General features: G+C 45.4%; 1 protein-coding gene across 2 annotated transcripts in view; it reads left to right on the top strand.

Moving 5' to 3' along the window:
• The first annotated feature begins 9541 nt into the window (after positions 1 to 9541).
• The window catches only part of PITPNC1 (phosphatidylinositol transfer protein, cytoplasmic 1), a 208182-nt gene continuing 204625 nt past the window's right edge, over positions 9542 to 13098 (top strand). The window contains exon 1 of one of the 2 annotated variants that reach the window (XM_006092435.3): positions 9542 to 10426. In XM_006092435.3, coding sequence (XP_006092497.1) covers positions 10379 to 10426 — 48 coding nt within the window. In that variant the 5' untranslated portion in view covers positions 9542 to 10378. The remainder of the gene's footprint in view (positions 10427 to 13098) is intronic. The other variant, XM_006092437.3, reaches the window with a different exon arrangement.

Below are 13098 nucleotides of genomic sequence, written 5' to 3' on the forward strand. Positions count from 1 at the left end.
CAGTAGGTGTGTTCTATTGGTTCCTCAAGCATCAGCAGGTCTTTCTGTTGGTGGCATGATTTTTCCAAAATAGTGTACAACTTCTTGGTAAAGTCTGACTATATCAAAGTATAATCTTCCATTGTTTTTCACACAGAAGAATTCTTAGAAATTTTAGCCTACATTAAAACGTCGAAAAGAATAGCTTGGCATCAGTCAAATGCAGTTAGAGTCTAGTCCAGCCGTGGGCAAACTACGGCCCGCGGGCCGGATCCGGCCCATTTGAAATGAATAAAACTAAAAAAAAAAAGACCGTACCCTTTTATGTAATGATGTTTACTTTGAATTTATATTAGTTCACACAAACACTCCATCCATGCTTTTGTTCCGGCCCTCTGGTCCAGTTTAAGAACCCATTGTGGCCCTCGAGTCAAAAAGTTTGCCCACCCCTGGTCTAGTCCTTAGACACATGAGTAGGTGTCTGGCAGGACATTGAAAAGTCTGACAGACATGGGACAATATTTTATTGTGTAAGTTTGTTGCATTGCAGATGTCTAGCATTCCAGTTACATGCTACCGTCTCCCTTTTCCCTCAATGATTGTGATAACCCAAAATTCCCTTACAGATTTCTAAAATGCTCTAGGAGCCAGTATGGTTGAGAGGCACAGGCTTAGATGTTTTCTGGCTCTATATTTGGCGTGCAGTTGGTTTGACTAGAACAGACAAAAGGATTGGGAGGTCTACATTTTGTGAGAAGACTTTGAAAAGACAAAAAGTAACAAAGGTACGATAGAGTAAAAGAGTTATGGTATCCAGAACTCAAAAATAAGAGTGCGAGGGTGTCTAAGAAAGAGGCAAATCTATAATAATAAAAGGGTAATATGCTCATTAGACCGGACGTCATTCCGGATGTCCTTCCTGACCAAGCTGGGGCAGAGGGAAGCAGCCTGGGTCCTGAGTGCCTGCCAGTGACTGGAGGAGGGAAGCCTGGGTCCTTGGTGCCAGAGAGAAGCCGGTGCCGGCAGCCGGGGAAAGGAAGGCCTATTCTTGCACGAATTTTTGTGCATTGGGCCTCTAGTAAGTAGAGAAAACTCTAGTTGACTCCCACACAAAACTGAAGACCTATCTCCCGAAGCTGGGAGGTAACAACAACAAAAATGAAAGCAAATGGAAATGTAAGGGAAAGCTTGCAAAGGAAAACAAAAAATTAAAGAGAAATAGATAAAGAAGGAACTCAGTGAAAGTCTGACCAGTGGGCAGAGAAAATAGATAAGGGCACCATAGTAGAGACACTCTTTATAAATCCTTTATTTGGATGAGTCTGAGATTAAATCTGTGACTTCGTTAGAAAGAATTTGGTTTCAGAAGAGAAAAATTGGCAGTGGAAGAATAAGGAATCTAAAAGGTAGGATGAGCCCAGCAGGTGCAGCTCAGCAGTTGAGTGTCGAGCCAGGAACCAAGAAGCCACTGGTTTGATTCCCAGTCAGGGCACATGCCCAGGTTGCTGGCTTGATCCCCTATGGGAGGTGTGCATGAGGCAGCTGGTCAATGATGTTTCTCTCTCATTCATGTTTCTCTCTATACCTCTCCCTTCCTTTCTCTCTCTCTCTAAAAAAACAAACAAACAAACAAATAAATAAATAAAAATAAGTATTTTTTTAAAAAAGGATGAAATACTGATGGAAAAAGTTTATTCAGAAAGAAGAGTGGTAATGTATATTATGATAATAACTATTGAAAATAATGTGCCTATATATATTAACTAGAATTTTCGTGCACTGGTGGTGGTGGTGGGGGGAGGGGGGGTCCCTCAGCCCAGCCTATACCCTCTTGCAGTCCTGGAGCCCTTGGGGGATGTCCGACTGATGGCTTAGGCCCGCTCCCCTTTGGGCTTGCCAGCCGTGAGCCTGGCTCAGGGCTTCTGGCTGAGTGGTGCTCCCCCTGTGGGAGTGCACTGACCACCAGGGCACAGCTCCTGCATTGAGCGTCTGCCCCCTTGTGGTCAGTGTGTGTCATAGCAACCGGTCGTTCTACTGTTTGGTCAATTTGCATATTACCCTTTTATTATATAGGATTACTACTTTTGGTATATTTTTTGTCAGATTTGGGATTTCTGGCATGTTCAGCTTGTAGGCTGTGCACATAGCTGACCCAAAATTCCCGCCTTTGTGAAGTGAGCAATCTAAGGGGGGAAGACAGACAGGAATAAATGTGTACCAGGGGTTGATAGTGTTTGGGAGGTGGTCAGTGAAGGCATCACTAATGAGCCACACCTCAAGTAAGTAAGGAGTCCTGCATAGCTGGGGAATGAGGATTACAGGCAGAGAGAAGCAGGAGCAAGAACCCAGGGATGAGAGAAATCACATATGTTTGGAGACCAGCATGAGTGAGAGTTTGAGTTGTAGGATATGAGGTTTAGGGCAATTTGGCCATTATAAGGCATTGGATTTTCATCTGAGTAAGATGGTAAGCCAGTGGGGCTGTGGGGCAAAGGAGTGGCATGAGCTGATTTACCTAGTAAAAGAATCACTCCAGCTGTTGTGTGGTGACTAGGTTGGGCAGAAGCTGGAGACTAGTTGGGAGGTTACTGTGATGATCCAAGAGGAAAATGATGGCGGCTTGGACTAGGTGGAGGCAGCAGAAGTGGTAAGAAGTGGCTAGATCCTGGATATAATCTGAAGATAGAACCAAGATAGGATTTGCTGTTGGATGTGAGGGGAGAAGGGGCAAACACGCTATCAAGATGTTTTACCTGCCTGACTGGAAAGATGGAGCTGCCATTTACCAAATGAGCAGGTTAGGGATGTGCAAGCCAGGGGAAATGGCTGCAGCCCAGCTTTGAATATGTTAAGTTTGAGGTTCCTGTTGGATATCCAAGTGACAATGCTGAGAAGGCAAGTGGATAGACATGTGTCAAATTAAGGGGAGTCATTTGGGCTAGAGATTTGAAGTTAGGAGTCCTTAGCGTATTGATGGTATGTAAAGCCACAAGACTTACATTACAGAAATGTTCCTGACGTGTGTGTAGAATATTTGTTTTTGTAAATTGCCGATTTTAAACACAGTGGTATTGGTATTTTCAAGTTTGTTGTGAATCATTTTGCAAAGAAAAATATACTGTATTTTATCTTTAGAGTAAATCTCTTGGTCCTGTGTAGAATTTCTTCATGTCAAGTGCAGTTATATCAGGTAAACAAAGTCACGACTAAAATGTTCTATTCATTTGTTCTAGCCGCTATAACAACCACAAAATTAGTGGCTTAAAACAACAAAAATTGATTCTCTCACAATCTAGAGTCTAGAAGTCAGTATCACTGGGACAAAATCAAGGTGTGGCAGGGCCATGCTTCCTCTGGAGGCTCTAGGGCAGTGGTTCTCAACCTTCCTAATGCTGTGACCTTTTAATACAGTTCCTCATGTTGTGGTGACCCCCAATTTCATTGTTACAAATTGAACATAATTAAAGCATAGTGATTAATCACAAAAACAAAATGTAATTATATATGTGTTTTCCGATGGTCTTAAGTGACCCCTGTGAAAGGGTCATTCGACCCCCAAAGGGGTCGCGACCCACAGGTTGAGAACCGCTGCTCTAGGGCACCTTCCATCCTTTCCTCTTTCAGCTTCTGGTGGCTGTGGGCAGGCATTCCTTGGTCTGTAGCCTCATCACTCTAATCTAATCTCTGCCTTCTTCGTCACATAGTCTTTTCTTCTGTGTGTGTCAAATTTCCCTCTACCTTTCTCTTCTATAGTCACCTGTGATTGTATTTAGGGCCCACCCAGATAATCCAGGGTAATCTCCTTATTTCAGATCCTTAATGTAATCACACCCTTTTTCCAATAAGGTGATATTTTCAGGTTTTAGGGCTTAGAATCTGATATTTTGGGGGGCCATTGTTCAGCCTAAATGCAGTCACCGAAGCAATTTTTATTTATTGATTTTTATTTATTTATTTTTTTAATTTTTTTTAGAGAGAGAAGAAAGGTGAGAAACATTGATTTGTTGTTCTACTTATTTATGCATTCATTGGTTGATTCTTGTATGTGCCTTGACCAGAGATTGAACCCAAACCTTGGTGTGTCAGGACGAGGCTTTAACCAACTGAGGTACTCCACCAGGGTCAACTAAGCAATATTTAAACTGGAGTTCTGATATAAGTGATTACATACACTTAATAAGCAAACATTATTCCCTCATTTTCTCTCTGGTAACTTTTTAAAAAAATATATTTTTATTATTATTTTTTAAATATATTTTATTGATTTTCTTACAGAGAGGAAGGGAGAGGGATAGAGAACTAGAAACATCGATCAGCTGCCTCTTGCACACCCCCTACTGGGGATGTGCCTGCAACCAAGGTACATGCCCTTGACCGGAATTGAACCTGGGACCCTTCAGTCTACAGGCTGAGGCTTTATCCACTGAGCCAAACCAGTTAGGGTTCTGGTAACTTTTAAAATGTTCCACCAAAAGTCAAATTACATGACAACTCTGTGGCATAAGTAAGAAATGTGTCGACATCATTTGATGATACTAGGTTAAATATGCTTTGGCATTAAAGAACCATAATAAATTATGGTTGCACAGTTGCCTCCTCTTAAAGGACACTCAGGATCAAGGGCAATGTTTTCTTTCATCACTAAAATTTCTCTCAAGTGAGTATAGGTTACCTATAGTCTCATAATTCATCTCAAAACATTCCAATGTTTTGCCAATTTCTGTAAAAATAGGTAATGCAATAGAAAGTAAAACTTTGATACATTTATGATTAGCTTATTTATTTTTAAATTTTTTTATTGCTTAAAATATTACAAAGAGTATTACATATGTCTCCTTTTTTCTTTTCTCCCATTGACCTTCCCGTGGCCTCCCCTACCCCCCAGTGTCTTGTGTCCATTGGTTATGCTTATATGCATGCATACAAGTCCTTCGGTTGATTTAAAAAAATACAAAACTATAACTTTGGCCACAGGACCTCCAGGTTTTTATTTTCTGCGAACCATTCTGTTCTACATCATTGTCAATTTATTTTATGAGCATTTACTGCACAGCACAAGCAATTACACATCAAAGGCATTCTCTGTATTTAGCCCTTTGCGGTCCAATTTTATTTTTGGAATTCAAACAGTCTGGTCCAAATTAATTGACGGGATTGAATGTTGAACCGGTTTGCGGTGTCGACCTCAGCCTCGACGTTGGACCTGCTAATATAAGGAAATAATTGAATAAATAAATGAGGGAGGAGGGACAAATCTTGCAGAATTCCATGTTGAATATGTAGATCCTCTTCCCTCAAGGAGATGGAGCTCCCTTGAGTGTGGGCTGCACTTAATGACTCACTTCTGAAGCATGAAGTATGGAAAGGGAAAAATGGTAACTGTACAATGGAAAACGTGGCAGACATTACTTTAACCAAGTAATCAAAGTTAAGGTCAAGTCCTTTATCAAGGGCTATTTTGGTCATATTAATGCAGAGCATGGGAATGACAAAGTGACATCTTTACATCACTGTGATGTAACAGTTATGTTTTATTCCTTTTCTCCTTAACCCTGATTTTGACTAGTTGAAAGTCAGTCTCTCCAAAAGCTTCTTCTTGGAGTAGCTGAACATTTAGATGAGGTTAATGAATGTTACACTGATACAGTGGTTCTTCATTGTAGGAGATCCCCCTCCATACTCAGCACTGTTTTTGGGATTGTGTATGTATATATGTATGTGTGTGGGGGGAGGACTTGCTACATATTTAGTGGGTAAAGACCAGGGATGCTAAAAATCCTGTAATGACTTCCACAACAAAGAATTATCTGGCATCAAATGTCAATCGTGCTGAGGTTGAGAACCCTAAACTAATAAATGCATATGTCCAATAGACATTTATTGGGTACTTATAGTATCCCTCACATAAGGCTACATTTTCCAGATGACACAGATAGGCCCTGCCCATCTCCTCTGGAAGCTTACCAGCATGTTGGGGAGTTGGATTACAGATGAAACACAGTACTGTATATGACATTTTATATATAAAAGTCACTACTGTATAAGACAATTTATATATAAAGGCCATGCAACCCGGCCAGCATGGCGCAATAATTGAGCATCGACCTATGAACCAGGAGATTGCAGTTCAATTCCTAATTCCTGGTGGAGGTGCATGCCTGGGTTGTGGGCTAGGTCCCCAGTGTGGGGCAAACAGGAGGCAGCCTATCAGTGGTTCTCTCTCATCATCGATGTTTCTATCTCTCCCTTCCTCTCTGAAATAATAATAAAAGAATAGTTCAAATAAGTGTTTTGGATTGTCTAGAAAGGTAAAGAGTTATCTAAAATGGCTCTGTGTAGGAGACAGGACTTTCAATGGACCTTAAGTACTGGTGTAATGAGTAGGAAAGAGGAAACCGGAAGAACCATTTATTTTACTTAAGCAATACCCAGAAAAAAAAAAAGAAATACCAGGAATAAAACATGATTTGAATAGTCATAAAGACTGTTGGTACACTCTTCTTTTCAATGCTACTTACAGTGGTGGGTGGGACCTTATAGTTTTTTCACACAGCTGAAAAGAGGTTTCAATTGAGTAGGGTGCATCAGTGTGTTGAAATGATTGTTTACCTCCTCCCATCTGAGAATAAGTGCCTCACAGACGTGCTTGGGCTAATATTATTTTCCTTTTGGTCATATTATTCCTCACTGGTAACTTTACTCTTCATTCCCCTTTTTTGCCCTTTGTGCCCACCCCTATTTTTTACCCTTTGCGCCCACCCCTATTTTTTAATATGTGATGATGATTAGCTGTAGATTGTATGAGATTATATGTTGTTTATAGAACTTTATACCATCCACAATGATGATTGCAACACCTTCAAGGCTCTTTGGAAATAGATATTGTGGGGACTCCATTGGTTGAAAAGAAAGATAAAATTCTCCTTGCCAGACTTAGTAAAGGGACTTGAAACATTTGTTAAAATGTATCTTGGCCAGTAGATGGCGCTCTCATCCCTTTGTGTAAATATGTTATGAATGAATAAGCTCTCTCTTTGCCCTCCCTTCCCCCAAGCGCTGTTGTAGTGAAAACCAATCCATCTCCAAGTCCTTTCTAAATCTTTTTTAAAAATATATTTTTTAATTGAATTCAGAGAGGAAGGGAGAGGGAGAGAGAGATAGAAACATCAATGATGAGAGAGAATCATTGATTGGCTGCCTCTTGCACGCCCCCTACTGGGGATTGAGTCTGCAACCCGGGCATGTGCCCTGGACTGGACTGGAATCAAACCCAGGACCCTTTAGTCCACAGGCCCATGCTCTATCCACTGAGCCAAACCAAATCTTTTAAATTCATCTTCTTTATTTCAGGTCCTTCCCATATCTCTCCTATGGTATTAGAATAATGTAATAACCTGCCTCTAGTATCCTTTGGTCCTAAGGTCCTAACCCAATATGTTATCATCAGAATCACTTTCCAAAAACACAGATTGCTGAAAAGTGGTGTGTATGGAGGGTGGCAGTGGGGGGGCGGGTGCGGGATTCTCTATGAAGGCAATGGCAGGAACAGAAAATTCAAAGGGAAGTGGAGGCCTCTCTAGGTAACAGATTTGTCTCAGGGCAAGTGTGACTGGCTATTGTGGGAAAGGTAGATTCAGATCCTCCTGCCAAGAAATTAGAACTTGCTCAATAGGCCTCAGTGGTTCTCGACCTGTGGGTCGAGACCCCTTTGGGGGTCGAACGACCCTTTCACAGGGGTTGCCTAAGACCATCGGAAAACACATATATAATTACATATTGTTTTTGTGATTAATCACTATGCTTTAATTATGTTCAATTTGTAACAATGAAATTGGGGGTCACCACAGCATGAGGAACTGTATTAAAGGGTCGCAGCATTAGGAAGGTTGAGAACCACTGCCATAGAGAATCACTGGATTCGAAGCTGTGTTTGAACAAGATTAATGGGACCAGGCATGCGGATGGGCTGGGTGAAAAGAAAGAGTTCAGTGGAGAAAGCTTATAAGAAGGGTAAAGGGAGAGGCATAGTCATCTGATTTGCAGTTTGGAATACTCAGAGAAGTAGTTCCTCAACCACAATATTCATCTGTAAAATACTTAGTTACAGAATCAATGTCAGGAAACATCTAGGAAGTCAGGAATACACCCACATATTCTGATGTGTCCTGTGTGCACGTGTCTGTGTGGCCAGCCTTATGTTTTCTCACTGCCTCTGGGTAGATTAGTAGATGCCAGAAGCAAAGCCACTACACTTGTTTTCAAGTTAGAAGCAGAAAAAAGAAAAACAGCTTGAGCTGCTTTCGGTATCACAGGCTTTCAATGTGTTATTATTCAACACTACAGTGTCAGATTTAGATTTTCCACCTCGAGGAATTGGGTTTAGCTTTAATTAGTTGCTGTGAATATTTCTGAGCCAACTCTTGGGAAACATTTATCTAGAAAAGTGGTTTCACTAAAATATAAGCTGGATTTAGGGTGTCATTTTTCTATCAAGCTTTGTATCATGTTCACACAGTTATAAATTCTCTCCCGCCATCTGGATGATTTTTGCCACCGCCCACCATTGTTATATCAGATAATTATTCATTATAATTTAAAATACTATAATATTGAGGCCATCTGTATTGCCACCCAAGCTCTATGAGTAGCTGCAGGACTTTAGATCATGAATATTTTTCAGAGAAAAGATGATGCAGGTTATTCTGCATGGAGGCAACTAATGCATTTTTCATCCTGCAACTCTTCAGAAAAACAAGCTTAAAAATACCAGACAAATGAAAAACAGACTTCAGCAGTTACATGCAGCTTCCTGAGTGACTGAAGAATGTGCCTCTTGTGGTTAAAATGAGGGATCTGTTTAATATGGACGAAATACCAACACTCCAGGCATTTTCATTGACATTTCACTGTGACTCTTTGAACTTAGGAGTGCTGACACGAAAACCTATTCTTGCTGCTCTGGAAGCCTGCAGGCAGACTCCAGAGCAGGGCAGGCGAGGTAAACGGCTGTGTCCCTGTCACCTTTTCTCTGCTTGTGTCTTTGTGTTTATACTTCACTTTCATTTATACTGTTGCACTCCCCCGTTTCCCAGGATTCCTTTTCTGAAACCAGTTAGGAAACCAGGCAAGGGTTTGTTCTTATGCTCTCAAATCCCATGGCCTCGCCAGCACTGGACTTGCGTACTGGATCAAAGTGAAAATATTTGTGATGGGTATTTGTAAAGACCTTTGCCAAAGGTCAAAGAGCACGTCTGTTCCTTGGAACCATTAGTTTCCCAGAGGGGCTCTCGGGGCACATTGGAGAACAGATTCAAAGGGTAAAGGAGTCTAGGGAAGCCCCCTTCTGTGATTCCCCCCAGCGCCGGCTGGGCTGGGCTGGGCTGGGCTCCGGGGCAGCCCGGTTGTCTGGCAGCAGCCCGGGAGAGACATGCTGTTATATGTTTAAATCCTCCACATTCTTTGCCATATCCCCATTGGCCGGATGGGGCTCCCCGCCGCCGGCCGCTGCTGATGTCAGCCTTGCTGGGCGCTGGCTCCTCCCGCACCCCACCTCCCGGGCCCGAGGCACACTGCAGCTCCGCGCGGACTCCGGCTCTGGCGAGGTGGCTGCAAACTCGCGGGCACGCACGGCGCTCGGGGAGCCGGGGGACTCGGGGGAGGGGACGCGTGCGGAAGGCGCCAGCTTGCTCTCGCCCGCCTCTCGCCGCGCGAGCCGAGGTTGGAGGAACCCGGGGCCTCAACCCGGCTGAGCCCAGCGGCGGCGGCTTCCCTTTTCTACCCCAGCGAGCTCCAGAGCGCCTCGGGGACCGGCCCTCAAAAGAGCAGGAAATCTTGTTTACCGCCCGGGGAGAGGAGCCCATCGAGCCTTTGTCTGGAAAGTCAGCATCTCCAGATGAATTCCTGCAATGAGTTTCTGGTGAATTAGCATTGGGCGGCACGGCCGGAGAAGGGGGTCGCTAGGTTCACGACTGGTTTCAGAGGCGTATCCAGCGGGTGACTTTTGTGCATTCGTTTTAATTTTTGGAAATCTCTTTTTCCCCCCTCCCTCGCCGCCACCGGGCATGTCCTGATCTGACGGCCGCTCCTATCGCCTTGAGCTGCGGATCCGAGTGGTTTCCAGCGGGGCTCCCTCCCTCCCTGACTTTGCAACACCGCGTTCCGGGAGAACCGACCTCGGTGAGGAAGGGGGCGGGGGAGCCGCGAACACCCGGACCCAAACCTTGACATGCTCTCGGGTGGAGAGGAGGAAGCCAGGAGCTGAGTGCACCGCCGGGGCTGTTTCTCCCGCCGGCTCCGAGCGCGGGGCTCCGGGCTCCCTGCCCTGCGCCTGGGAGGCAGCCTTGTTGTTCTGGGGGCTGCCCCCCACTTCCTGCTCTGGTGGTCCACGGCCGGCAGGACCATGCTGCTCAAGGAGTACCGGATCTGCATGCCGCTCACCGTGGACGAGGTAAGCGCCGCGCCCGGCCTTGCCGCGCCCGCTCTCGGCCCCCCTCCTGCTCTCCCCCCCCCCCCCGCGCCCCGGGACGCCGTGTACCCCGCGGCCGCCTCCCGGCCGTCGAGTCCACTACGGGCGGCAAGGAAACCTGGTGGAACATTATCTCCAAACCAGAAGGCTGGAGGGGAGGGAGGAAGGGGAACTGATGTTTCCACTTGTCACCCTAGCGGGGGAGGGCGGCCTTGGGTGGGGCGGTGGACTCCAGGTGGGCCCTTCTAGGGGCACCTAGGTCCACATTACTGGGAATCAGAATGCGCCAAAGGAAGTCGGTGCGCCCCCTTTCTCCAATTAAGAAAATGAATAAAGCACACCCAACAGCCCCACGCGCGCGCTGGTAAACTGGGGGTGTGGGGGGGGGGGTCATCCCATTCTGGCATGGGCTCAGACTCCCCTCCCGCCCTTTGCCGGAAGGTCCAGGTTCCCCCTGGATCTGGAGGCCCCAAGCCCTGCTGGGGGACACCTCGGAGCCCTTTGAGGGTGGGGGTCCGTCCGGGTCCAGACATCTTGCGGTGGCCGCCCGCCCGGGCGCTGCTCCCGCCACGCCCTCGCAACCAGGCTCCTTGACCTGGCTTCGACCTTTCGCAAACCGCCAGGCTCGGAAACTTTCTGCGTCTCTTGTTTCTTCAGCCGCGGGGAGCGTGGTCTGCGAGCGAGCCGCGCGTGGCGGGTGCTGCGGCACGGCCACAGGAGGGCGCTCCAGCACGTGGGTGCGCGTCCGGCCGGGGTTGGGTCCCGACAGTGCGGGTGAGCGGCGGGGGTCGTCATCATTCAGGAAATGATGACTCAGAATTATTCAGGCCCCAGCTTCCCTTTATTCCCGCTCCGCTCCCGACCTTTTTGGTGATCTCACAGTTGCTTAGCGCCTGCCCTGGGGACGGCGAGGGAGCATAAAGCCTGTCAAGGCAATTTGAAACTCACTGGTGTGGTTTGGTATGGCAACACAAACGAAATCAGCGACCCCAACCGTATTTATATTTAAATATAGTGCCCTTAATCTATATCTATCAAGTGTTATTGAGCCACTATTTTGTGGAAGGGACTAGTTACGTTGGGATAGAAAAAGATAATTAACCCCAAACGTGGCTATGCTCCCAAGGGTCTGCCTTCATTTGTCGTCTGGAGCAAGTGTTAAGGGAGACCCACTTACCTTGCAAGGCAAGATCAAAGTAGCTCTGAGTTTACAAGAGGCATGCTGGGGACGCAGGCTGCCAGAGAGAGAGAGATCAGCCTGCACCCGAATGATCAGTGGAACGTTGCAGTTTGTTGGTATTTGAGAGAGAGCATTTGAACAAGGTCTTGAAGGATGGAGACCATGTGGGGTAGTTTTGGGTCGTGCATCCTGACTGTGTAAATAAAGTGGTGAAGCAACACATAGTTCTCTGGAGAGTGAGGGAGGCAAATGAATGAAACTCGAGTATTTCTAGAAAAGGTGAGATCTTCTCAGTCCGTGGGCAGGGAGCTGGAGGTTCAGCTTGTGGCGGAGGGGTGTTCTACAAGATCTCCTCCTAATGACTTTATTTATTGATCAGAATTTGGACACTAGGGGCTATGTTAGTACTGCATGAAATGCCCCCAAAATACAGGTGCTGGTTAAGAAAATAACTAGTTCTAGAATCTTCTCTATTACCTGCAAAATCTCTTTATTCTGGTTGGTCCTTTCTCAGGCTTTCTTGAACAGGCAGGCACAGCTCCTTTCCCCAGTTTTTTTTTTTTTTAACTTAAATACCCACCGCCTCCCTATAAAGTAATCACATTTGAGTGGTATAGATGGAGGCCCTTCCTTCCTTAATTGGCAAATGAAATCAGATTCTACTTGTAACACCATGTATAATTATAACTTAATTAATATATAATTCATTTGGACTAATGCATGATTCAGTTTCTGTAAGGTCATATTCTGAAGTAGGTTTCTACTTTGTCAGAGAAGCAGGGGGTCATTTTGGATTGATAGAGGTTTCAAACTGTAAGGATTCAGGCGCACCAAATCGGATGATGGATGGGGAGGCTACGCCCATCTTGCCAGAGACTAGACCCCTAGAGTCTGACTGGTAGTAAACTCCACAGTTACCATGATTCCCCTTTGCGCTGTGCCCTACCAACCTGAACATTGAATATTGGGAAGCAACTTAATGTCTTTAAAGAAGACAGTTATCATCAGTTTAGGTAGACCTTTGGAACCTACCTAACTTTTGTTTCAACTCTTTTTTCTTTTTTTTTTTTTAATATATTTTATTGATTTTTACAGAGGAAGGGAGAGGGATAGAGAGTTAGAAACATCGATGAGAGAGAAACATCGATCAGCTGCCTCCTTGCACACTCCCTACTGGGTATGTGCCCGCAACCCAGGTACATGCCCTTGACCGGAATCAAACCTGGGACCCTTGAGTCTGCAGGCCAATGCTCTATCCACTGAGCCAAACCGGTCAGGGCTTGTTTCAACTCTTGACTTGCTTTAGGCCAGATTCATGGGCCTATAGAACTTCTGGGACTTATTTCTGTTTAACCACCACCATTCATTAGTAGCAGTGTCCATATCTTTTAAAATGAGGCAAATGCTTTGTCTTGGAGAGTCATTTTCTAGAATCAACACTGTCTCTGCCGCCCCCCCCCCCCCCCCCCCCCCG

The sequence above is a fragment of the Myotis lucifugus genome, unplaced genomic scaffold (genome assembly GCF_000147115.1).
Source record: "Myotis lucifugus unplaced genomic scaffold, Myoluc2.0 scaffold_100, whole genome shotgun sequence".
NCBI classification, from domain to species: Eukaryota; Metazoa; Chordata; class Mammalia; order Chiroptera; family Vespertilionidae; genus Myotis; species Myotis lucifugus.